Here is a 26,980-nt window from a genome sequence, read left to right on the forward strand (position 1 = left end):
GGTAGAAAAAGAAGGGGCGTTCACGTCCGCAGTAAAAAAGTCAGGACACGGCAGCGTTCATTCATTCCTTCAACGGACATCGAAAGGTGGCGGACGTTTGCTGCTTGGCCGATAAGACTATTATGCAACAACCTGCGAGCCGCTAGACTCCACACCGCTCGAAAATCCTCATCTTCACATCCATTTAAAACATCCTCGTCGTCCGCCATGCCGTCCCTGCGACACTCCTACACGGTGACAGCACCGGAGGAACCGGCCACCGCTCTCCCCGCAGTCAAGCCCGATTTGCGGCGTAAGGGTCAGTCCTTGTCCCGGTCCAAGCTGGTGTCCACATTCATGGGTCTAATCATCAACCAGGCCAAGGTAAGTCTAAATAATATTTTAGAAGTGTTTTTAATCTGCCGACACTAATAATATTCACGTAAAATAGCTTTTTTTTAACACAAGTGTATGATTTAGCTGCTTTAGTGATGCTAACGCCAACTCCATCATTACCGCCACTAGAGGCGGTGTTAAATGTAACTTTATTGTATATCGACATGATTCCGATATCGGCAAAACGGATGAGTCAGACTTAGCCCTGTTAGCATACTGATGGCTAACATTATAATACTTTATCTATTCAGAAGTAATACAGAAATGAAAATTGCAATTCTTTGAAATACTTGTTTGCTTTACTTTGGCTTCGTTGATTAACTTAGTTTTTTTTAACTCTGTAAATCAATCAATCAATCAATCAATCAATCAATCAATGTTTATTTACATAGCCCTAAATCACCAGTGTCTCAAAGGGCTGCACAAACCACAACAACATCCTCGGTAGGGCCCACATAAGGGTAAGGAAAACTCACCCCAGTGGGACGTCGGTGACAGTAACAATGATGACTAAGAGAAACCTTGGAAAGGACCCCTCTAGGGCAGTTGTTCTCAAACGGGGGTACGCGTACCCCTGGGGGTACTTGAAGGTATGCCTAGGGGTACGTGAGATTTTTAAAAAAAAATAATCTAAAGATAGCAACATTTCAAAAATCCTTTATAAATATGTTTATTGAATAATACTTCAACAAAATATGAATGTAAGTTCATAAACTGTGACAAGAAACACAACAATGCAGTATTCAGTGTTGACAGCTAGAATTTTTTTGTGGACATGTTCCATAAATATTGGTGTTAAAGATTTCTTTTTTTGTGAAGAAATATTAAGAATTAAGTTCATGAGTCCAGATGGATCTCTATCACAATCCCCAAAGAAGGTACTTTAAGTTGATGATTGTGTGGAAATCTTTATTTATAATTCAATCACTTGTCTATTTTTCAACAAGTTTTTAGTTATTTTTATATATTTTTTCCAAATAGTTCAAGAAAGACCACTACAAATTAGCAATATTTTGCACTGTTATACATAAATGATCAATGGGTTGTACTTGTATAGCGCTTTTCTACCTTCAAGGTACTCAAAGCGCTTTGACACTACTTCCACATTTACCCATTCACACACACATTCACACACTGATGGAGGGAGCTGCCATGCAAGGCGCCAACCAGCACCCATCAGGAGCAAGGGTGAAGTGTCTTGCTCAGGACACAACGGACGTGACGAGGTTGGTTCTAGGTGGGATTTGAACTAGTGACCCTCGGGTTGCGCACGGCCACTCTTCCACTGCGCCACGCCGTCCCAATCCATTTATCCATCCATTTTCTACCGGTTATTCCCTTTGGGGTTGCGGGGGGCGCTGGTGCCTATTTCAGCTACAATCGGTAGGAAGGCGGGATACACCCTGGACAAGTCGCCACCTCATCGCAGCACTGTTATACAATTTAATAAATCAGAAACTGATGACATAGTGCTGTATTTTACTTCTTTATCTCTTTTTTTTAAGCAAATATGCTTTGCTCTGATTAGGGGGTACTTGAATTAAAAAAATGTTCACAGGGGGTACAGCACTGAAAAAAGGTTGAGAACCACTGCTCTAGGGGGCCGAAAGCAATGGATGTCGAGCGGGTCTAACATGATATTGTGAAAGTCCAATCCATAGTGGATCTAACATAACCGTGAGAGTCCAATCCAAAGTGGATCCAATAAATTAGCGAGAGTCCCGTCCAAAGTGGAGCCAGCAGGAAACCAAGCGGAGGCGGATAAGCAGTGCAGAGATGTCCCCAGCCGATACACAGGCGAGCGGTCCACCCTGGGTCCCGACTCTGGACGAGCGGTCCACCCTGGGTCCCGACTTTGGACGAGCGGTCCACCCTGGGTCCCGACTTTGGACGAGCGGTCCAACCTGGGTCCCCGACTCTGGACAGCCAGTACTTCATCCATGGCCACCGGACCGGACCCCCTCCACAAGGGAGAGGGGAACAGAGGAGAAAAACAAAATAAACGGCAGATCAACTGGTCTAAAAAGGCGGTGTACTTAAAGGCTAGGTTATACAAATGAGTTTTAAGATGAGACTTAAATGCTTCTACTGAGGTGGCATCTCGAACTGTTACCGGGAGGGCATTCCAGAGTACTGGAGCCCGAATGGAAAACGCTCTATAGCCCGCAGACTTTTTTTGGGCTCTGGGAATCACTATGTTATTTAGATCCCCAGGGTTAACAAGCCAGTACACATATGTACAATTGTTTTAGGGTGTTTTTAAGTTTTAGATATTTTTTTAAATGTATTCTTATATGAATGTTTTTACATTTTTTTTTAGGTAGAAATTCCATTTTGAATGTCTTCGCACGCGCAAACATGTTAGCACACTAGCTAGCGTGTTACACTTGATTGTTTCCTGGACTTTTAACAGTTTCTAGTTATGTAAGTACAGTTGCTAGCCAGCATGCTAATTTATGCACACATGTTTAAAGTTAAAGTACCACTGATAGTCACACACACACTAGGTGTGGCGAAACTACCATCTGCATTTGACCCATCCACTTGTTCCACCCCCTGGGAGGTGAGGAGAGCAGTGAGCAGCAGCGGTGGCTGCGCTCGGTGAGGGAAAAAAAAAATGAACGCTACACAAATTTGCCTGTTTCATGAGCGAATGCAGCTGAGATAGGCTCCAGCACCGCCCGCGACCCCGAAAGGGACAACCGGTAGAAAATGGATGGAATTTGCTGGTTTGCTGTTCCTAAAAACTAAAGTTAACCTTCTAGTTAAACATGCTAGCACGCAAATTATATTTTAATATTTGTAAAATAATTTTCCGTACTAATTTTAAACCCTTTTTTGGGGGATAGTCTTCCACAATCTTGCTTTTTTTAGTCGCGATTATTCTTGTTGGCCTTGGTTTTATTTGCTAACCACAGCATTAGAGATGTGACATTCGCAAACGATTTGAGTCTTTTTAAATGGTTGTTTTAAGTGAAGGATGAGATGTTTGTAAATTTGCGTGTTTAATTTGCAAATGCAGCTGAGATAGGCTCCAGCACCTCCCGCAACCCCGAAAGGGACAATTGGTAGAAAATGGATGGAATTTGCTGGTTTGCTGTATCTAAAAACTAAAGTTAACCATGTGTCCTTCCTCGCTTAGTTTTTTCTTCTTCTTCTAGTTAAACATGCTAGCACGCAAATTATATTTTAATATTTGTAAAATTATTTTCCGTACTAATTTTAAACCCTTTTTGGGGGGATACTCTTCCACAATTTTGCTTTTTTTAGTTGCGATTGTTCTTTTGTGAAGTGAATTATATTTATATAGCGCTTTTCTCGAGTGACTCAAAGCGCTTTACATAGTGAAACCCAATATCTAAGTTACAATTAAACCAGTGTTTAATTGTAATTATAGTGTTTTGGCCTTTGTTTTATTTGCTAACCACAGCATTTGAGATGTGACGTTCGCGAACGATTTGAGTCTTTTAAATGGTTCTTTTAAGTGAACGATGAGATGTTTGTTTACCCCGAAAGGGAATAAGCGGTAGAAAATGGATTGATGGATGGAGATGTTTGTTTAGGAGCTGTTTTTTTTAACACATGCAGATACAGCTTAAGCAACTACCCACACCACCAAACTGAACTAGAAAATGTATCAAAGGAAACATGATAGCAGTAGTTGGATTTACTTTTTCAAAATTAAAAACATATATAGATATTTTTTTTTATTGGTTCTTTTTTTTAAAATTCACATTTCTGGTAATTGTTTCTGATATGATAATACGTTCAAGAAAACACACATATATATTATGAATTGTCCTAATTTTGGCATTTATACTTTATAGATCTATAAGTACATTTTATTCACACTTATTTGTGTATTTTTCCTCTCTTTGCAAAATGATCTTGTGCTACAAAGTTTTTTAGGTGAGGGGAAAATTCAGAAATAATGTCACTGTCAAAGCATGGAGATATGGCTCCACCTAAGTCAGGGGTGTCAAACTCAAATACAGAGTGGGCCAAAATTTAAAACCGAACAAAGCAGCGGGCCGAAGTTGAACAAATTAACCTTTTAGTAGGGACCCAAACAAGTTTTGCATTGAATCTTGAACAAGCAAGGCTTACAGTATATAGATTTATAGTGACATGCAAAATCAAGTTTCAAATAATAATAATATTAAAAAAATATCAATGGCATATCAAATAAATTTAAATAAAAATGGAATCCCTCTTTTCAGCGGCGGGGTTGAAGTGGACGGGGTTTGGTGATAGCGGGGGGTGTATATTTTAGCGTCCCGGAAGAGTTAGTGCTGCAAGGAGTTGTGGGTATTTGTTCTGTTGTGTTTATGTTGTGTTACGGTGCGGGTGTTCTCCCAAAATGTGTCATTCTTGTTTGGTGTGGGTTCACAGTGTGGCGCATATTTGTAACAGTGTTAAAGTTGTTTATACGGTCACCCTCAGTGTGACCTGTATGGCTGTTGACCAAGTATGCTTTGCATTCACTTGTGTGTGTGTATAAGCTGCAACTATTATGTGACTGGGCCGGCATGCTGTTTGTATGGAAGAAAAGCGGACGTGGCGACAGGTTGTAGAGAACGCCAAAGGCAGTGCCTTTAAGGCCCACCCCCAATATTGTTGCCCGGGATGAAATTCGGGAGGGACACTGAACTTCGGGAGTCTCCTGGGAAAATCGGGAGGGTTGGCAAGTAAGAGTATTAGCGGTGAATGCGGTGTTACAGCAGCGGGCCAGCTCTAATGTTAATTGGATATTGCTTAAGGGCCAAGTGAAATTACACGGCGGGCCAGAGTTTGACACCCATGACCTAATGGAATGTTTACGATAAAAACATAAAAAATTGTAGCTAATATATCAGAATGCTATAATTCCCACCAATAGTGTAACATTTGTGTGAATTTAAATGACTCCGAATCACATCTTATCTTAAAACTGCTGGCATTGATTGTTTCTTTGATAAAAAAGAACTGTAAGAACTATGATAACGAGCCAGTTTTTTGAAAGGAATGGCTCCTAAATTCAAAAAGCCATAAATCCCATCTCGACACGCTACCAAACGCAAGGGTTTTTCTACCCTTTAAACCGTTTCTAGGAGTATTTGTGTACTTAAAACTCTGATATTTGGACCTTCCCCAGCCACGCCGTCCAGTTTGTTTGTATAGTCGGCACGAGAGGTGGTCGAGCTGGAGTCCATGTTGACACGGCCTTGAGCAGCCTTATGTAGCCGCTCGATGACGCTTCACCTCATGTTCGAGGCATGCCAACGAGCAGAGAATGTCCTGAACGCACCAATTCCTGCGTGGTTTTAGACAGGACATTTAATTAGGGGCGCTCGTGGGGGGGGATCGCCTGCTGAGACCATCTGGTGGAAAACGACCAGAACATAATGTCCTGTATTTTGTTTTTGCAACACAGAAACTAAAAGCCTGTTTACAATCAACTGATATGAGTCAGAGCTAATTTTATTAAGCAATAATAAAAGTGCTGCGCTATCTGACTCAAACAACAAGACAAGCAGTAAACAAACAGAATCTGTTGCAAGGATTCAAAGAAGGCACACAAGACGGCATCACATGTGTTGCTGATGTCACGGTCGCTGCAAGGGGTCAGTGCGTACGGTGGTGCGACGTTCACTCATGCCAACATGCGGAACAGTGGCTGCCAACAATGTGACGGACCGCATTCCTCTCGGTCAACCCGGGGAACTGATAAAGGAGTTCAGTCATGGTGCAGCTTTCAACCACATTTTTACACACCAAAATAATAATAATGATTGCAAGATTTTACAGTCTTGAAAAAAACGGCAGAGTCTGTTCTGAACTCCTTATTTTTCTACACATACGAAAGAGGCCTGGGTCGGATTTGAAAAATTCGCAATTACACTGTTCACATTGATTGGAAAAAATCTGATGCAGGAATTGACCTGCAGTGTGACCCAAGGCCAAAGTCACAAAACAAGGAAAACTAGGTTTTAGCGTGCTATTTTTTTCTTTCCTATCGTTACAGTCAAGCAATGAATATTAAGGAGAAATATATGAAAGACTCAGAAATATATTGTTGGGTTAATTGTATAGTTTTAGAAATCTTTTGGGAATTTTGCTCCAACTAAAAATATATATATATATATACAGTGGGGCAAAAAACTATTTAGTCAGCCACCAATTGTGCAAGTTCTCCCACTTAAAATGATGACAGGGGTCTGTTATTTTCATCATAGGTACACTTCAACTGTGAGAGACAGAATGTGGGAAAAAAAATCCAGGAATTCACATTGTAGGAATTTTAAAGAATTTATTTGTAAATTATGGTGGAAAATAACTATTTGGTCAACCATTCAAAGCTCTCATTGATGGAAGGAGGTTTTGGCTCAAAATCTCACGATACATGGCCCCATTCATTCTTTCCTTAACACGGATCAATCATCCTGTCCCCTTAACAGAAAAACAGCCCCAAAGCATGATGTTTCCACCCCCATGCTTCACAGTAGGTATGGTGTTCTTGGGATGCAACTCAGTATTCTTCTTCCTCCAAACACGACAAGTTGAGTTTATACCAAAATGGATACATGGATGATACAGCAGAGGATTGGGAGAATGTCATGTGGTCAGATGAAACCAAAATAGAACTTTTTGGTACAAACTATTAATTAAATCAAGTGGAAATTGATAGAGTAAAGGGAATAAGCGGTAGAAAATGGATGGATGGATGGAAATTGATAGAGTATAGGAAACTAAATTCTTGGGAATAATAATTGATCATAAACTGTGTTGGAAACCGCATATTGAATATATAAAAGGAAAAATATCCAAATCTATTGCTATTCTTTATAAAGTAAGATACATGCTAAATAAGACATGCCTGCATATGTTGTATTATTCTTTTGTTTTTCCATATTTAACGTATTGTGTTGAAATTTGGGGAAATGTTTATAAAACAAACATAGACCCAATAATAAAACTTCAAAAAAGGGTCATTAGAATAATACACAAAGCCTGCTACTATGAATATACCAATCCATTATTTATGAGTTCAAATGTATTAAAATTTTCAGACATTGTGTTTTTAAAAACAATGGAAATTATGTTTTGAGGAAAAAACAACAGCCTTCCAGCTTGTATTCTCAGGCTATTTCATTTAAGAGGAGAAAACTATCATTTACGGGGATATCGATTTTTGAAATAGGTAAAACGAGAACAAATATAAAATACAAATGTATTACAGTTTTAGGAGTTAAATGGTGGAACAAGCTCAGTGATGAGCTGAAGACATGCACTTCTTTGGTAAGGTTTAAGAAAACATTGAAAGGTGAAATAATTGAAAATTGTAAAATATAGTAACAATTATTTTCATCCCATTGATTTTTTGATTTATTTATTTTTTTTAACGTTGATGTTCAGGCAATCTAATCTTCTGTGAAGGTATAGGATAGGCAAATATAAGCTTTGGCTTCAGCCTATTCCTTTTTTGGTCATTCTGTTTCTTTTCTTTCGTGTGTAAATGTGCATTATTGTATACATATAACATGTACTGTAAAACTGATCACACAAAATGGTTGATTGATTATATGACCAAAATAAACTTATTTCATTCATTCATTCATTCATTCACCTACTGTGAAGCATGGGGGTGGAAACATCATGCTTTGGGGCTGTTTTTCTGCTAAGGGGACAGGACGATTGATCCGTGTTAAGGAAATAATGAGTGGGGCCATGTATCGTGAGATTTTGAGCCAAAACCTCCTTCCATCGGTGAGCGCTTTGAATGGTTGACCAAATACTTATTTTCCACCATAATTTACAAATAAATTCTTTAAAATTCCTCCAATGTGAATTCCTGGATTTTTTTTCACATTCTGTCTCTCACAGTTGAAGTGTACCTATGATGAAAATTACAGACCTCTGTCATCATTTTAAGTGGGAGAACTTGCACAATCAGTGGCTGACTAAATACTTTTTTGCCCCACTGTATATGTGTATATATATATATATATATATATTACATGCACACACACCATATTTTTCAATAATGATCAACTGTGTTTCTCCTAACAGAAGCAGAGTTCACAAGGCTTGGCGGGACTAAAGAACCTGGGCAACACCGTAAGTGTACCAGCATGTACCTCACATGGACAAACCTCTGATCAAATCTATCGTCTTATTTATTCCTGGGGGTTTTTTTTTGTATGCAGTGTTTCATGAACTCAATCCTTCAGTGTTTGAGTAACACCCCAGAGTTAAGGGACTATTGCCTGAGGGACGTCCATCGAACCGACCTGAACAACAACAGCAGGACCACTTCGGCTCTTGTTGACGGTAGGTAATTTCAGTGAAAAAGTTTGTTTTCAGTGCAATTTTATAAAGGTCAATGTAGTGTGTATTCTGCTACTTGTGGTGTTCTGCAAGCTTCAGTACCATGACCAATATTGTTCACCCTATGCCGTACTTTAGGTGGTATCACTAGAAACCAGTCCACAACTTCTTTAGTTTGCAGATGACCTTACTTATCTATGGGAATTAGCCACACAGTCTCTTGTTTTTGCACAGCAAAGATAAGATTGAGCACGATACTTCTGTCTTATCTGAACGCAAGCACACTGTTTTGTCAAGCTAGCATATATACAGTGTTGGTTGCATAACAACGTTGAGTCACTTTATGACGCAGAGGTACAGTAGGTCACCACTATGTTCTTCTATAAACTACAAAACCGTGAATATTGACCATGTCTTTGTAAATATGTCAGGCTAGAAATATGACATTGGCCCCGTTTTCCCTCAAGCGTTTGTGAAGCTGACTAAGAGCTTGTGGACGTCCGTCAACAACGAGACCGTCACGCCCTCGGACTTCAGGAACCAGGTCCAGCTGTACGCTCCCAAGTTCGCAGGATGCAAGTAAGATGCACACCCTTTTTTTTTTTCTTTGAACCAAGTCCTCTTGAGCTCATGGATTTTGACCCTGTGTCTTACTCAGTCAGCAGGACGCCCAGGAGTTCCTGCGCTTCCTGCTGGACGGCCTCCATAACGAGGTGAACAGGGTGACTGTGTGCCCGAGCGTGCCCGCCGGGGACTTTGACCACCTCTCGTAAGTCGTCGCGTCATCGCAGTAGTCACCTCTGCTCCCAATAAGTCACCCAGTGGTCATAAAATGTTGCCTGAATTGAATTTTGTGGTTGCGTTGTTCAGTCATCCCACTTGACACCTCTACAAAGAACTCTGAACAATGTATAATTTTAAAATTACATTGTAACAGTGAGTAAATCGTAATAAACGAAGCCGCATTTTTCTGAAAGCAGGAGTCTATTCAACGGATTGCGTGAATCATCGGTTAAGTACAACTACTATCTTATCTGCTGAAAGGAAAGGATGTTATGGAAATGAGTAACTCTTCCTTCGAACGTAGATAAAACTGTACAATCCCAGTTTATCTTCATAAAGTACAAAAACAAGGCTTTGTAGCCACTGTCGAATGTTATCCGTCTAATTGCGCGAATCGTCGGTTAAGCGCAGTTAATATCTTATTTACTGAAAGGGAATTAGTAACGCTTCCGGACTTAAACCGTAGATAAAATGTTCCGCGTAATCGCTGTTTAATCTCCAAAAATTTACAAGAACAAGGTTGTGTTCTCAGTGTCGAGGTTATCCAACTGATTGCGCGAATCGTCGGTTAAGCGCAGTTACTATCTTATTTACTGGAAGTGATGTAGGTGGCGATTTGTCCATGGTGTATCCCGCCTACCATCAGAATGCAGCTGTGATAGACTCCAGCACCCCCCGCGACCCTGAAAGGGACAAGCGGTAGAAAATGGATGGATGGATGGTTTCGTAACTTGTCAGGAATAGATCGAATGATCTGACCAATTACGGTTTAATCCCCCAAAATTTACAAAAACGAAGTTGTGTTGTCACGATTGTGCCGTAGCTATCTTATTCACTAAGGGTGCACAAAAATTCGATTCACATACGAATCCCGATTGTTATTCTTTTCGATTCAAAATTGATACCTAACTTTTTCAAAAATGTATAAAAAAAATAAGAAATAAGTTTTAAAATAATAGTTTAAAAGTTTTTTTTAATATATAAGAATCGATACCATAAAATTTTTTTAGGCCATCTCAATGCTTTTCTAACCTGTGATTGGTTTTAAAAAGGTTTCATTAGGATTATTATACCAAAAAATTACTTTGCGTGAAGCGGTTTAAATCGAAAATCAATTCTGAATATAGTTACGTGACTTAAGATTCACACTCTTATTATTCACTGAAATTCGATTAGTAATTTTTCAGGAGTGAAATGGTAGACAAAATGTTCCAAACAATCGCTTTTTAATCCCCAAAAATGTACAAAAACAAGGTTGGATTGTCATTGTCTAGGTCAGGGGTGTCCAAACTGTGGAACTTGTTCATTAAGCAATATGGGAGTGGTGCACTCATTTGGTGGCCAACAAATTGTTTGATTAAAAAACTTTAAAGAGGCTATCAAGGAAGTTAATAAGGACACTTTCTCATACTCTTTATATCCAATTATATATCCATTATAATATTATAGTAATATGTCGTCATATATATATTTAAAGTTATGGTAAGTACCAATGATTGTCACTCACACACTAGCTATGGTGAAATTATTCTCTGCGTTTGACCCATCACCCTTGATCACCCCCTGGGAGTTGAGGTGAGCAGTGGGCAGCAGCAGTGGCCGCGCCCAAGAAAAATTTTTGGTGATTTAGCATGAAGTTTCAAATTTTTTAAGCCCAAATGCGGCCGAACAGTCACAAAGTCAGGACACCCCCGGTCTAGGTTATTCAACTGATTGTCCAAATTGTCGGTTAACTCAGTTTCTATCTTACTATTCAAAGCTGATTAGTAACTCTTTATGATTTAAAATCGGTCAATGAAAATTTCCCACAAATCACTGCTTAACCTCAAGAATGTACAAAAACATGGTTGGGTTGTCACTGTTGAGGTTATCTAATTGACTGCGCAAATCATCGGTGAAGTACAGTTACCATCTTATTTACTTAAAGGTTATTTATCTGAATGGTAGATAAAATGTTTCCACCGATCCCTGTGTAATCCAAAAGAATGTACAAAAACATGGTTGGGTTGTCACTGTGGAGGTTATCCAACTGATTGCGCGAATCGTCGCTGAAGTGCAATAACTATCTTATTTACTAAAAGGTGACTATTAAATGTTAAGGTTTTAAACCCTAGATTAAATGTTCAGACCAATCGCTGTTTAAACCCCAAGAATGTACAAAACCATGGTTGGGTTCTCACTGTCAAAGTTTTATCTAAGTCAGTGTTTTTCAACCTTTTTTGAGCCAAGGCACATTTTTTGCATTGAAAAAATCTTGAGGCACACCACCAGCAGAAAACATTAAAAAACGAAACTCAGTTGACAATAAAAAGTCGTTGTTGCCATTGTTGGATATGACTTTAAACCATAACCAACCGTGTATCAATATAGCTCTTGTCTCAATGTAGGTGTACTGTCACCACACGTCACATCACGCCCTGACTAATTTGGAGTTTTTTGCTGTTTTCCTGTGTGTAGTGTTTTAGTTCTTGTCTTGCGCTCCTATTTTGGTGGCTTTTTCTCTTTTTTGGTGTCTTCCTGTAGCAGTTTCATCTCTTCCTTTGAGCGATATTTCCCGTATCTACTTTGTTTTAGCAATCAAAAATATTCCAGTTGTTTCTATCCTTCTTTGTGGGGACATTGTTGATTGTCATGTCATGTTCGGATGTACTTTGTGGACGCCGTCTTTGCTCCACAGTAAGTTTTTGCTGTCGTCCAGCATTCTGTTTTTTTTTACTTTGTAGCCAGTTCAGTTTTAATTTTGTTCTGCATAGCCTTCCCTAAGCTTCAATGCCTTTTTCTCACCTTTTGTTTATTTTTTGGTTAAAGCATCAGACACCTTTTTACCTGCACACTGCCTCCCGCTGTTTCCAACATCTACAAAGCAATTAACTACCGGTTGCCACCTACTGATATGGAAGAGTATTACACGATTACTCTGCCGAGCTCTAGACAGCACCGACACTCAACAACAACACACAATTTGCAGACTATGATTATCCATCCATCCATTTTCTACCGCTTATTTCCTTTAGTGTCGCGGGGGGCGCTGGCGCCTGTCTCAGCTACAATCGGGAGGAAGGCGGGGGGCGCTGGCGCCTGTCTCAGCTACAATCGGGAGGAAGGCGGGGTACACCCTGGATGAGTCGCCACCTCATCGCAGGGCGACTATAATTACTGGTTTGCAAAAAATATTTTTAACCCAAATAGGTGAAATTCGATAATCTCCCACGGCACACCAGACGGTATCTTAAGGGACACTAGTGTGCCACGGCACAGTGGTTGGAAAAACACTGATATAAGTTACTGCGCGACTCGTTTGTGAAATACAGTTACTATCTTATTTACTTTAAGGTGATTAGTAACTCCTTCGGCCTTGAATGGTAGATAAAATGTTCCCACCGATTACTGTGTAATTACCAAGAATGTACAAAAACATGGTTGGGTTGTCACTGTCGAGGTTAACCAACTGATTGCGCGAATCGTTGCTGAAGTGCAATAACTTTCTTATTTACTAAAAGGCGACCAGTAAACGTTCATGTCTTAAACCGTAGATAAAATGTTCCGACCAGTCGCTGTTTAAACCCAAAGGATGTACAAAGACAAGGTTGTGTTGGCACAGTTGGGGTTATTCAGCTGATTGCGCGAATCGTCGGTCAACTCTTCACCTTATAAACAGAAGATAACATTTTCCGACCAACTGCTATTTACCCCTCAAAAAAGACTACAACAGCAAGGCGCTGTTGTCACTGTCAAGGTTATCCGACTGATTGTGCGAATCGTCGATTGAGTGCAATTACCTTATCTGCTAAAAGGAAATGAGCTTCTATGGATCAGTGGTTTTTTCCGCAAGTACCACATTAAGAAAATGTTTTAAAATATAGTAGCATACTCGGCCTAAATGTTCATTAAAACCAGGCAGAGGTTTTTTTTACAAGTATATTTAAAATTGGGCAGCACGGTGGAAGAGGGGTTAGTGTGCCTAACTCAGAATACGAAGGTTCTGATTAGTCCTGGGTTCAATCCCGGGCTCGGGATCTTTCTGTGTGGAGTTTGCATGTTCTCCCCGTGACTGCGTGGGTTCCCTCCAGGTACTCCGGCTTCCTCCGACCTCCAAAGACATGCACCTGGGGATAGGTTGATTGGCAAAGCAAAAAAAATTTGACCCTTGTGTGGGAATGTGAGTGTGAATGTTGGCCCTGCGATGAAGTGGGGACTTGTCCAGGGTGTACACAGCCTTCCGCCCGATTGTAGCTGAGATGGGCTCCAGCGACCTTAAAGGGAATAAGCGGTAGAAAATGAATGGATGGATATTTCATATTTTGGCCACTGTAACACAGTTACACACAGTTTGAACAGTAACACTGTGTTTGAATATTTCATTAAGTGATTCTTTGGCGTACCACAGTTTGAGAATCACTGCGGTAGACCCTAAGTTTTTGATGGATATCCCCCGACATCAGAAAATGCTAAAAGCTTCAACGTTCTCTGTTGTCATTGTTTTAATTGTGCGAATCATCGGTCAATCACGATTAGTCTTATAAGACCAATGGAAATGAGTAACTCTCCAGACCATAGACAGTAAATCAAGATGCCTTTTCCCCCAGAAATGTCACAAAAACAAGGGCAAGTCTTTTAATATGCAATTGATGGCATCACTTGTATAGTTTGAAGTCGTCGAATCAATTGTGTGAATCAATGATTAACTAGTCGCCATTAGTATTTTAGTACCGGTACCAAAATTTCAATACTTTTTAAAATAAATGTCCCCTTTATTTAAACAGAAAATCTTATACATTAAACATACTTTTTTTATTGCAATCAAAGAAGAATTTTGTCATTAAAAAAGATAGTAAACAACATCACTTTTAGTTGTAAGTAGGCAAACAAAGGCTCCTAATTTGGCTGCTGACATATGCAGTAACATATCTACCTTTTATTTGGTCAAAATTGTGATGTTTTATTAATGTACTTGTTCGTTTACTGTTAATATCTGCTTACTTTTCTGGTTCAACGTGTTCTATGTAAAAAAAAAAAACACTTATTCGTCTCGTTGATACTTTACATAGGTTTTGGGTGATACTTCACATTTTGGTATCAATCCAATACCAAGTCGTTACAGGGTCATACATAGTCATAATTAAAGTTCTCTAGTGTCCACGGACGTATTTCTTGACTTTACAAAGGTAAAGTAAAGTAATAAAAAATATCGATGTGATCATTGCAGTACCGTTCTTGTACTTGGTATCGTTACAGCCGATATATGCGTGGATCCACCTGTTTTTTTTTCATTGAGGAGTGCCAGCTTGCTGTTGGCAGTTAGCGGTTAGCTATTGTGTCCTCCTACGGTGTGTAGTGAAGCATGTTTAGCTATTCCTCGTCCTGGAGGGATGCTACTTGTAAGACCCACTCAGTGTTCAGTGGTTAGAGCAGGGCTAGGGAACCTGTGGCTCTTTTGATGACTACATCTGGCTCTCAGATAAATTTTAGCTGACATTGCTTAACACGATAAGTAATTAATAATTACGATGGTAATCACAGTGTTAAAAATAACGTTCAAATTATAAAACATTCTCATGCATTTTAATCCAACCATCCGTTTTCTATTGCACATGTCCAAGATGTCGCATTAATGGTAAGAAGTATAAAATTTATCATTGGTTAAATTTAAAATAACGATGTTATTAAAAAGAATAAGAGACTTATCATACTCTAAAAATGTTGGTCTTGTCAAGACCTGGACTATGGTGTGGTTTGTTTTCCCGTGGTGCAAAGGGTGAAGGTAATGACATCTGTAATCTTAACTCAAAAATATTACAAAAACAAAGGTGTACAAACAAAAGGCGCTCTCAGTGGAGGTTAAAAACTTGGCTATGAAAACTAAAACTCGCACAATGGGAGAACTATGAACATAAAATAAAACTATGGCATGAAAAACTTACTTGGACCGAGAAAGAGCATGGATCATCGGCATGGATAACATAGGTGTGTAGGAGGTGATAGAGGGTGAGTAGAAGGTGATGTCGCCAGGTTGACTGCCTGGCAACTGCAGGCTTTAATGGTGACGTGGTGATTGACAACAGGTACATGAGTTCAAGTGAATCATGTGTGTGAGTCGTGAAAACAGGTGAACTGATTGGTAGTCATGGAAACAAAAAAAAAACCAGGGTGCGCAAAAACAGGAACTAATAGAGTCAAAAACAAAACAGAAAATAATTAAACAGAACATGATCACAAAGAAATGACAGGTCTTACTTAAAAATGCACGCATTTAGTTGTATTCAGTGTTTAAAAAATATTATACGACTCTCACGGAAATACATTTTGAAATATTTGGCTTTCATGGCTCTCTTAACCAAAAAGGTTCCCGACCCCTGGGTTAGAGTGTCCACCCTGAGATCAGTAGGTCGTGAGTTCAAACCCCGGCCGAGTCATACCAAAGACTATAAAAATGGGACCCATTACCTCCCTGCTTGGCATTCAGCATCAAAGGTTGGAATTTGGGGTTAAATCACCAAAAATGATTCCTGGTCGCGGCACTCTAACTTATAATAATAATAATAATTCACCCCATGTACAATATCCTGCCCTAATACCATACTGTGCAATACTACTCTTCGAGTGCAATACGTCCGACACTGATTGTTATTTATTACTTCGGTACTCTTGTCTTGTTCTGTATATTGTACAGTATTTTGTATTTCTATAGTGTTTTGTATATTGTACAGGATTGCTTGTTATTTTTATTGGATAGTAGTCCGTTTATTTCAATTGTTAGTTTTTCCTTTATTACCTCTTGTGTTATTTATTTTACCCCATATTTGTTCCCACAACCGCACCTTAAGTTGGCGTCTTTACTCTCGTTATATGCAAATATAATGACAATAAAGTCTATCTAGAGGGGGGGGGTTGCCCACATCTGAGGTCCTCTCCAAGGTTTCTCATAGTCAACATTGTCACTGGCGTCCCACTGGATGTGAATTCTCCCTGCCCACTGGGTGTGAGTTTTCCTTGCCCTTTTGTGGGTTCTTCCGAGGATGTCGTAGTCGTAATGGTTTGTACATTCCTTTGAGACATTTGTGATTTAGGGCTATATAAATAAACATTGATTGATTGATTGATATTCTATTCTATTCCACTGTTCCCCTCACCTCTCTGGGTGTGATCAAGGGGATGGGACAAATGCAGAGGACAAATTTCACCACACCTAGTGTGTGTGTGTGTGTGTGACAATCATTGGTACTTTTTAACTTTAAGAAACTTAGCTTATTCGTGGCCACGGAGGCAAGGATTAGTGATTTAAAAGCAGCTTAAACACTGCCGAATGCGGATGGACGTTAGCCACTAGCTAGTTAGCTATGTTTGAAAGCAGCGCTTCAATGTTTATAGCTTAGTCTTTGTTTTTAAGCCAAAATACGTCCATTCTGCCTCTTCTGTCTTTACACTGTGTCTACTTGTAAGTACTTTGTGCGTGTGCGTTGCCGAACATGCTCAAGCACGTCGTGACGACGGCACGCGTCGACAGCCACAAAAGTCTAAAAAAAAGCACCTGTATTTTTCAGGAGCAGTATAGTACTGTTTTTAATTCATTAGTACCAGGGTATGCCGCGTCAATCATAAAGCTCCGCCCCCTCTTTCACATAATCAAGTTATCTCGACTCCCCTGGAACAAATGTAGTTTGTGTTTCCTGCTAAAAGGGTTAAAATATGGTGAATAACATAGAAACGAGTGGGTGTTTTGAGCGTTATTCATAATGTTGTGTCCACAGGGAGGAGGAAAAAGCCAAGCGAATGTGGAGCATGTATTTGGAGAGGGAGGACAGCAAAGTCGTGGGTAAGTCCAGCTCACGCCGCTCGTGGCGTCCTCGGGACTGTGAAATAAAAAAAAAGGTGTTCCCGTCTCTCGCAGATTTGTTTGTGGGGCAGCTGAAGAGCTCCCTGACCTGCACCGTCTGCGGCTTCCGCTCCACCGTCTTCGAGCCCTTCTGGGACCTCTCCATACCGATCGCACCGGTCCGTACCCCCACGGATAAAAAGTTCCCGGATTGCGGCGTGTTTTTTTTTTTTTTTTTACACCAGTTCCTTTCATCCACAGAGGACGTCGGGCGAGGTGACTCTCCGAGATTGCCTGAGGGTCTTTACCAAGGAGGATGTGCTGGACGGAGACGAGAGACCGGTAAGACGCTAACCCTTTTTTTTATTAATACATTTTTTATTTTGTGCTGAAAGTGTTGTTTCAACTTGTCTGTGCTTCCTTGCAGACTTGCAACCGATGCAAAGCCAGGCGAAAATGCACCAAAAGATTCAGCATTCAGAAGTTCCCTCAGATTCTTGTGCTCCGTATCCATTTTGTCCAATCATGCTAACAGCCAAGCTTGCATATTTTATTTGTTGCCTTCCTTTTCGGAACAATGTCCCAAAGTGTTGATTGCTGAGAGTTGCCCTCCTTGACCCCACCGACCTCCCCCAGACCTGAAGCGTTTCTCCGACTCCAGCGTCCGAGCCAGCAAGCTGTCCACGTATGTCAACTTCCCCCTCAAGGAGCTTGACCTGCGGGAGTTTGCCTCAGAAGGCAGCGGTATGTATTATTATTATTATTATTATTATTATTATTATTATTATTATTATTGTTGGCCCTGCGATGAGGTGGCGACATGTCCAGGGTGTACTCCGCCTTCCGCCCGATTGTAGCTGTGATAGGCGCCAGAAAATGGATGGATGGATTATTGTTGTTGTTGTTGCTGTTGTTGTTTTTATTATTGTTATTAATTGTGTTATTGTATTATTAATATTATTATCATTATTATTTGTATTGGTATTCATTTAATTAAACATTTCATTTTTAATATTATTGTTGTTGTTTATTATTGTTATTACTATTGCTATTGTATTATTAATATTATTATTATTATCATTCTTGGTATTGGTATTAATGTTATTAATAAATGTAATTATTTTTGGTATTAATGTTATTGATGATATTATTGTTATTACTATTATCATTATTATTATTGTTGTGTTTTGTATTATTGTTACTAATATTGCTATTGTATTAATATTATTATTGTTATTACTATTATTATTATTGTTGTTGTAGTTTTTATTATTGTTACTAATTGTGTTATTGTATCATTGAAATTATTATTATTATCATTATTATTTGTATTGGTATTAATTTTATTAATACATTTCATTATTATTATTGTTGTGGTTTTTATTATTATTAATATTGCTATGGTATTATTATTATTATCATTATTGGTATTTGTATTAATGTTATTAATAAATGTAATATTATAATTTGTATATTAATGTTATTATAATTATTATTGGTACTAATGGTATTACTATTATTATTGTTGTTGTTGTTATTTATATTTGTGTTATTAATTGTGTTATTCTATTATTATTATTATTATTTGTATTGGTATTAATGTTTTTAATACATTTCATTATTATTAATGTTGTTGTTTTTATCATTGTTTTTAATATTGCTATTGTATTATTAATATTATTATCATAATTATTGGTATTAATATTATTAATGTTATTATTATTATTATTATTATTGGTGTTAATGTTATTAATATAATTATTATTATTAGTATTGTTATTAATAATAATGTCATTACTATTATTATTACTATTGTTATTGTTATTATTGTTGTTTTTATTATTGTTTTTAATTGTGTTATTGTATTATTAATATTATTATCATTATTATTTGTATTGGTATTATGTTATTAATACATTTCATTAGTATTAATGTTGTTGTTTTATTATTGTTAATATTGCTGTTGTATTATTAATAATATTATTATTATCATTATTGGTATTAATGTTAATAATACATAGTATTATTATTGGTATTAATGTTATTAATCTAATCAATATTATTAGTATTAATGTTATTAATACAATTTTTGTTATTACTATTATTATTGCTATTGTTATTAATCGTGTTATTATAATATTAATATCATTATTTGTATTGGTATTAATGTTATAAATACATTTCATATTATAATTGTTTTTGTTTTTATTATTGTTATTAATACTGCTATTGTATTATTTTAGGTATTGGTATTGGTATTAATGTTATTAATAAATGTAATACTTATTATTATTATTATTGGTATTAATGTTATTAATATACAGATAGCGGGCCCGTCAAAATTTCCGCGGGAATTTTGTAGTTATTATCATTATGATATATGGGCAGACGACGGCGCTCTTTTTTGACGTGAACTTTGTCCAAGTGTGAATGTGCGTTGTCGCCCCCTGCAGAGCGTGCTGTGTATAACCTCTATGCCGTGTCCAACCACTGGGGGAACACGCTGGGAGGCCATTACACCGCCTATTGTAAGAACACCATGGTGGGAGAGTGGTACAGCTACAACGACTGCAGGTATGTACAACATTTAAAATGTCTTCAAAGATCAGTTTGGAGTCATGACTGAAATTTCAAAAAATGATAAATACCGTGTTTCCTTAAATATCCGCAGGGCACATAGTATGCGCCTGCCTGGAATTACTGCCCGCGTCGCAAAATAATTAGCGGATGCTTAGTATTACCGCCTGGTCAAACTCGGGACGTCACCAGTGACACTTCCCCTGTCATCATTTTCAAAATGGAGGAGGCTGATTTCAATACCGGTCATTTGAAATCGCATAAAGGGAAGAAGATTAAGAGTTTTTCAGTAGGATTTAAGGTCCAAGCTTACATCACACTCAAATTTTTACCGCATGCCTTTGGTAAGTGCCGGAATGAGAAGAGGTTTTAAAATAATTAGCGCAGGCTTACTTTTACCGCATGCCTTTGTTAAGCGCAGGAGTGAGAAGAGGTTTTAAATTAATTAGCGCCCCGGCGGCAATTCAAGGAAATGCGCTATGCCTGCTTTCCATTTAATGTGTTTTTTTGACAGGGTTATCTCAACATTGTTTGAGCAACTTAATTTAAAAAAAAATAAAATTGTATAAAAATAAAAAAAAGTCCTTTTCATCTGATGTTTTTTTCAGCTTTTTCCACAAGTGTCAGCAACATAATTTAAAAAATCACAACAAATAATCTTTTTGACTTTTTTTTCTTGTAAAGTCTAAAAAAAAATACGACAAATAATATTTTTTGACTTTTTTTTTTTAATGTCAGGACAAGAAAATCAAAAAAATCACGACAGTCTCTTTTTGAAATTTTTTTCACGTAACTACAAGAAAATCTAACAGTTTAATATTACTTTTTTTTTTGAATAACGGTGTCTCCAAAATGTTTTATAAAACTTGATTTAATATTTATGTCGAATATTTTTTAGCATTCTTTTTCATGTAAAGAAAAGAAAAATCGAAACATTTTGGAGATACATGTTTTCATAAGGCCTTTTTTTTTCTTTTTCAAATGATAGTATCTCCCCAATTTTTTTTGGAGCAAATATTTTTGGGGGCATTTTCAATGTTTATCAATCAATGTTTATTTATATAGCCCCAAATCACAAATGTCTCAAAGGACTGCACAAATCATTACGACTACAACATCCTCGGAAGAACCCACAAAAGGGCAAGGAAAACTCACACCCAGTGGGCAGGGAGAATTCACATCCAGTGGGACGCCAGTGACAATGCTGACTATGAGAAACCTTGGAGAGGACCTCAGATGTGGGCAACCCCCCCTCTCTAGGGGACCGAAAGCAATGGATGTCGAGCGGGTCTAACATGATACTGTGAAAGTTCAATCCATAGTGGCTCCAACACAGCCGCGAGAGTTCAGTTCAAAGCGGATCCAAGACAGCAGCGAGAGTCCCGTCCACAGGAAACCATCTCAAGCGGATCAGCAGCGTAGAGATGTCCCCAACCGATACGGGCGAGCGGTCCATCCTGGGTCCCGACGAGCGGTCCATCCTGGGTCTTGACTCTGGACAGCCAGTACTTCATCCATGGTCATCGGACCGGACCCCCTCCACAAGGGAGGGGGGGACATAGGAGAAAGAAAAGAAAAGAAGCGGCAGATCAACTGGTCTAAAAAGGAGGTCTATTTAAAGGCTAGAGTATACAGATGAGTTTTAAGGTGAGACTTAAATGCTTCTACTGAGGTAGCATCTCGAACTGTTACCGGGAGGGCATTCCAGAGCACCGGAGCCCGAACGGAAAACGCTCTATAGCCCGCAGACTTTTTTGGGGCTCTAGGAATCACTAATAAGCCGGAGTCTTTTGAACGCAGATTTCTTGCCGGGACATACGGTACAATACAATCGGCAAGATAGGATGGAGCTAGACCGTGTAGTATTTTATACGTAAGTAGTAAAACCTTAAAGTCACATCTTAAGTGCACAGGAAGCCAGTGCAGGTGAGCCAGTACAGGCGTAATGTGATCAAACTTTCTTGTTCTTGTCAAAAGTCTAGCAGCCGCATTTTGTACCAACTGTAATCTTTTAATGCTAGACATGGGGAGACCCGAAAATAATACGTTACAGTAATCGAGACGAGACGTAACAAACGCATGGATAATGATCTCGGCGTCTTTAGTGGACAAAATGGAGCGAATTTTAGCGATATTACGGAGATGAAAGAAGGCCGTTTTAGTAACGCTTTTAATGTGTGGCTCAAAGGAGAGAGTTGGGTCGAACATAATACCCAGATTTTTTACAGAGTCACCTTGTTTTATTATTTGGTTGTCAAATGTTAAAGTTGTATTATTAAATAGAGGTCGGTGTCTAGCAGGACCGATAATCAGCATTTCCGTATTTTTGGCATTAAGTTGCAAAAAGTTAGCGGACATCCATTGTTTAATTTCATTAAGACACGCTTCCAACTGACTACAGTCCGGCGTGTTGGTCAGCTTTAGGGGCATGTAGAGTTGGGTGTCATCAGCATAACAGTGAAAGCTAATACCGTATTTGCGTATGACGTCACCCAGCGGCAGCATGTAGATGCTGAAGAGTGCAGGGCCAAGGACCGAACCCTGGGGAACTCCACACGTTACCTTAACGTAGTCCGAGGTCACATTGTTATGGGAGACACACTGCATCCTATCAGTAAGATAAGAGTTCAACCATGACAGGGCTGAGTCTGACATACCAATTCGTGTTTTGATACGCTCTAATAAAATATTATGATCGACGGTATCGAAAGCAGCGCTAAGATCGAGGAGCAGCAACATAGATGACGCATCAGAGTCCATCGTTAGCAATAGATCATTAGTCAATTTTGCGAGGGCTGTCTCAGTCGAGTGATTTGCCCTGAAACCGGATTGAAAGGTTTCACATAGATTGTTAAACGCTAAGTGTTCATTTAGCTGCTCTGCAACAATTTTTTCGAGGATTTTCGAAATGTAAAGACAAGAAAACCTAACGTTTTTGACATACATGCTTTTATACAACATGTTTTTTTTTTTCCTATTTTAAATACAGTATTTCTATTTTATTGTAAACAACTTAATCTAGATAAACAACCGCACTACACAAACAAGAGCATCAAGTTGCAACTACAGGCTGAATGTGAATTTTGCTTTTCATTTGTTTAATCACAGTGTGTGAACAATTTAATCTGGGAAGAAGAAAACTTGTTTTTTGGCATTTGTTTCCATATAAAGACAAAAAATATATATTGGGAAACATGCTTTTCATTTGACATGTTCTTTTTTCTTTTTTTTTAATCTTGAAAAAAGCCACAAAGAGAAAATCAGGCTTTTTTTCATGTCCACAGTTTTTTTTTTTACTTTGTCCAAAACAAAAAGACAAAAATATGTTTGGCGATATATGATTTTCATTTCATACATGTTCTTTTTTTAAAAGTGAGCAACTCATTTTTTTTAAACAGAAAATAAAGTATTTGACATTTTTCATACAAAAATAGATTAGCCAAATTTTTTGGAGGTACATGCTTTTCATTTCATACTTATTTTTAGGGTCCGCAGGCCCATTGCAAAAGGACTATTGAAACTGCTGTGTTTTATTATTCTTTATTATTCCGCCGCCTCTTCGAGCTGTAATTTGACCCACTTAACATGCTTCAAAACTCACCATATTTGACACACACATCAGGATCTGCGAAAATTGTCATCTAATAGAAAAACCTAACCCGAAAAATCTAAATTGCGCGCTAGCGCCCCCTAGGGAAAAAAAAAACAGACTGCTTGTAACTCCGTTAAAAATGTCGTAGAGACATGAAACAAAAAACTCTATGTAGGTCTGAGTTAGACCTACATTTCACAATTTAAATTTCTATAGCAAAAATCAACAGGAAGTTGTAAAAAACCCATTCAAAGCAAAATGTTCGCAAAAAATGCTATTTTTGCCTCTTTGAGCAGTAATTTGACCCCCTTAGAATGCTTCAAAACTCACCAAACATGGCACACACACCAGGACTGGCAAAATTTGCGATCTCATGAAAAAAACAAACCCCAAAACTCAAAATTGCGCTCTAGCGCAACTTTTGAATAAAACACAAAAAAATCTGGTCCTAGGAAGAAAAAATAGACAAAATTGCTTGTAACTTCCGGTAGGAATGTCAGAGAGACATGAAACTAAGACCTCTATGGAGGTCTCACTTAGACGTACATTTTAGTAATCAACATCCTTCAGCAAAAATCAACAGGAAGTTAAAAATTACCCCTTCAATATAAGTTTTGTTAACACCCGTCACCTTTTTTCAAACATTATCTCCTCTGAGCGCGTTTGTCGTGTTGGCTTCAAACTCGCACAGAAGAGAGATTGAACCCTTCTGATTTAATGATACTAAAAGAGTTTTGATTACTTCTCCGGTTTGGATTTTACACGACTTCAAAGTACCCCTGCGCAAAGTTTCCTATAATATGTCATTTTTGCCTATTTGAGCTGTAATTTGACCCCCTTAAAATGCTTCAAAGTGCAAGTTAAAGCTCTACTATGCAAAGCGAAAGCCATTTATCAACAACATCCAGAAACGCAGAGCTGTAATTTGACCCCCTTAACATGCTTCAAAACTCACCAAATTTTACACATACATCAGGACTGGCGAAAATTGCCATTTCATAAAAAAAACAACAAAAAAAAACCCAAAAGTCAAAATTGCGCTCTAACGCCCCCTGGGAAAAAACCCAGACAAAACTGCTTGTAACTTCTGTTAGGAATGTCGTGGAGACATGAAACGAAAACCTCTATGTAGGTCTGACTTAGACCAGGGCTTGGGTTGCGGGAGCAGCAGCCAAAGGCGGACCCGACCAACGCTGCTTGCAGCTTTAATTTTTTTAAGTGTCTTAAAATGTTGTGTCCAAAGTATTGTACAATTTTTTTTTTTCATGTAAGGGCAAAAAAAGCAAACATTTTTGGCCCAAAAAGTTTTTTATTTGATATATTGTTTTTTAAACAGCAGGTATCTCGAAATTGTGAGCAACTTACATGGGGAAAAAAAAAGTATTATTGGCAGGAAAATGTAATTGTTTTACATATTCCACACAATGAAAACTACTAGAATAAAAGTGTGAGTGACATTGCTGTAACCTTTTTCCGTGACGCTTGTGTGCAGGGTGAGCCCCATGTCCTCCAGCCACGTCCGCAGCAGCAACGCCTACATCCTCTTCTACGAGCTCGCCACCTCGCAGCACGCCAAAAGTCAGACGTGTCGGCTTTGAAAGCTCACCAAAAAAGAACTTTTTCCCCCCAACGCCTGCGGACTATAAAGACTGACTGCCGGGATTTTGTGCAGGTGCGACACGTTCGAACTGCTGGACAACAGTCCGACCTGGACTTGAATTTCTATCTTTCTTAGTCTTTTTGAGGATTTTTTTGTTTTGTATGCACTTTTGACTACTAAATTATTCGAGTCGACATAACTGAGGAGGCAATTTGAGGACGTTTTAGTACAAGAGTATGCGTGAGGAAGCTTTATTTTTGTACAGCACAGCTGAATGTACAACAAAGGTGCTGAGAGAGTGTATATACAGTGTATATAAATAGGATGTGTAAATGTAGGATTAAAAGTCAATGTTAACTTACCTTACTTGATTTCATTTGAACAGATATGGTCCTTTTAAAAAGGCCCAAAAAAGTATTAACACACTTTATAATCACAGGTATCGTGACAAAAATATATTTTGACACAAAAAACACACCCAAGGGCTTCACGGTGGCAGAGGGGTTAGTGCGTCTGCCTCACAATACGAAGGTCCTGCAGTCCTGGGTTCGAATCCAGGCTCGAGATCTTTCTGTGTGGAGTTTGCATGTTCTCCCCGTGACTGCGTGGGTTCCCTCCGGGTACTCCGGCTTCCTCCCACTTCCAAAGACATGCACCTGGGGATAGGTTGATTGGCAACACTAAATTGGCTCTAGTGTGTGAATGTTGTCTATCTGTGTTGGCCCTGCGATGAGGTGGCGACTTGTCCAGGGTGTACCCTGCCTTCCGCCCGATTGTAGCTGAGATAGGCGCCAGCGCCCCCCGCGACCCCGAAAGGGAATAAGCGGTAGAAAATGGATGGATGGAAAACACACCCAAAACAAAACATGGATCTTCCTTGTTTCCCCATTTATGCACGATCGCGACATTATGCAGTATTAAAAATAACACACAAAAAAAGTAAGGAAAATCCAAAATTTAGCACGGAAATGTGCAAAACCCCAAACCAGTGAAGTGTAAATGGTAAATAAAAACAAAATGCAATGCTTTACAAATCCTTTTCAACTTGTATTCAATTGAATAGACCGCAAGGACAAAATATTTAATGTTTCAACTGAGAAACCTCTTTTTTTTTTTTTGGGCATATAATCATTAACATTGCAAAAAAGTTCGCACAGGGGCATTTTTACCACTGTGTTACATGGCCTTTCCTTTTAACAACACTCAGTAAAGGTTTGGGAGCTGAGGAGAGCAATTGTTGAAGCATTTTAGGTGGAATTCTTTCCTATTCTTGCTTGATGCAGAGCTTAAGTTATTCAACAGTCCGGAGTCTCTGTTGTGGTATTTTACGCTTCATAATGTGCCACAAATTTTCAATGGGAGACAGGTCTGGATTACAGGCAGGCCAATCTAGTACCGGCACTCTTTTACTATGAAGCCACGTAGTTGTAACACGTGGCTTGGCATTGTCTTGCTGAAATAAGCAGGGGCGTTCATGATAACGTTGCTTAGAGGGCAACATATGTTGCTCCAAAACCTGTATGTACCTTTCAGCATCAATGGTGCCTTCCGAGATGTGTAAATTACCCATGCCTTGGGCACTAATGCACCCCTCATACCATCACAGATGCTGGCTTTTCAACTGTGCGCCTGTAACAGTCTGAATGGTTCTTTTCCTCTTTGGTCCGGACGACTTCCAAGAAGAATTTGAAATGTGGACTCGTCAGACCAAAGAACACTTTTCCACTTTGTTTTAGTCCATCTTGAATAAACTTGGGCCAAGCGAAGCCGGTAGTGTTTCTGGGTGTTGTTGATAAATGGCTTTGGCTTTGCATAGTAGAGCTTTCATTTGCACGTACAGATGTAGCGACCAACTGTAGTTACTGACAGTGGTTTTCTGAAGTGTTCCAGAGCCCATGTGGTGATACCCTTTACACACTGATGTCGCTTTTTG

The 26,980-nt window shown here is 38.8% G+C and overlaps 1 protein-coding gene across 1 annotated transcript; it reads left to right on the top strand.

Moving 5' to 3' along the window:
* The first annotated feature begins 19 nt into the window (after nucleotides 1-19).
* Nucleotides 20-25,408, top strand: LOC133551850 (ubiquitin carboxyl-terminal hydrolase 2-like). The gene is made up of 12 exons (XM_061899002.1): nucleotides 20-363; nucleotides 8,425-8,472; nucleotides 8,562-8,685; nucleotides 9,150-9,261; nucleotides 9,341-9,451; nucleotides 17,214-17,278; nucleotides 17,354-17,457; nucleotides 17,540-17,620; nucleotides 17,706-17,784; nucleotides 17,915-18,022; nucleotides 19,732-19,852; nucleotides 24,940-25,408. The coding sequence occupies exons 1-12, from the start codon at nucleotides 208-210 to the stop codon at nucleotides 25,043-25,045; spliced, it is 1,215 nt and encodes a 404-aa protein (XP_061754986.1). The 5' UTR covers nucleotides 20-207; the 3' UTR covers nucleotides 25,046-25,408.
* Nucleotides 25,409-26,980: the final 1,572 nt, after the last annotated feature.

This window comes from Nerophis ophidion, linkage group LG04 (assembly GCF_033978795.1).
Source record: "Nerophis ophidion isolate RoL-2023_Sa linkage group LG04, RoL_Noph_v1.0, whole genome shotgun sequence".
NCBI classification, from domain to species: Eukaryota; Metazoa; Chordata; class Actinopteri; order Syngnathiformes; family Syngnathidae; genus Nerophis; species Nerophis ophidion.

Excerpts from the sequence above, each read along its gene's own strand:
- LOC133551850 (XM_061899002.1), top strand. The coding sequence starts at position 208 with ATGCCGTCCCTGCGACACTCCTACACGGTGACAGCACCGGAGGAACCG. Across the intron at positions 17,458-17,539 it reads TCTCCATACCGATCGCACCG|AGGACGTCGGGCGAGGTGAC; the intron begins GTCCGTACCCCC and ends TTTCATCCACAG. Across the intron at positions 19,853-24,939 it reads TACAGCTACAACGACTGCAG|GGTGAGCCCCATGTCCTCCA; the intron begins GTATGTACAACA and ends GCTTGTGTGCAG.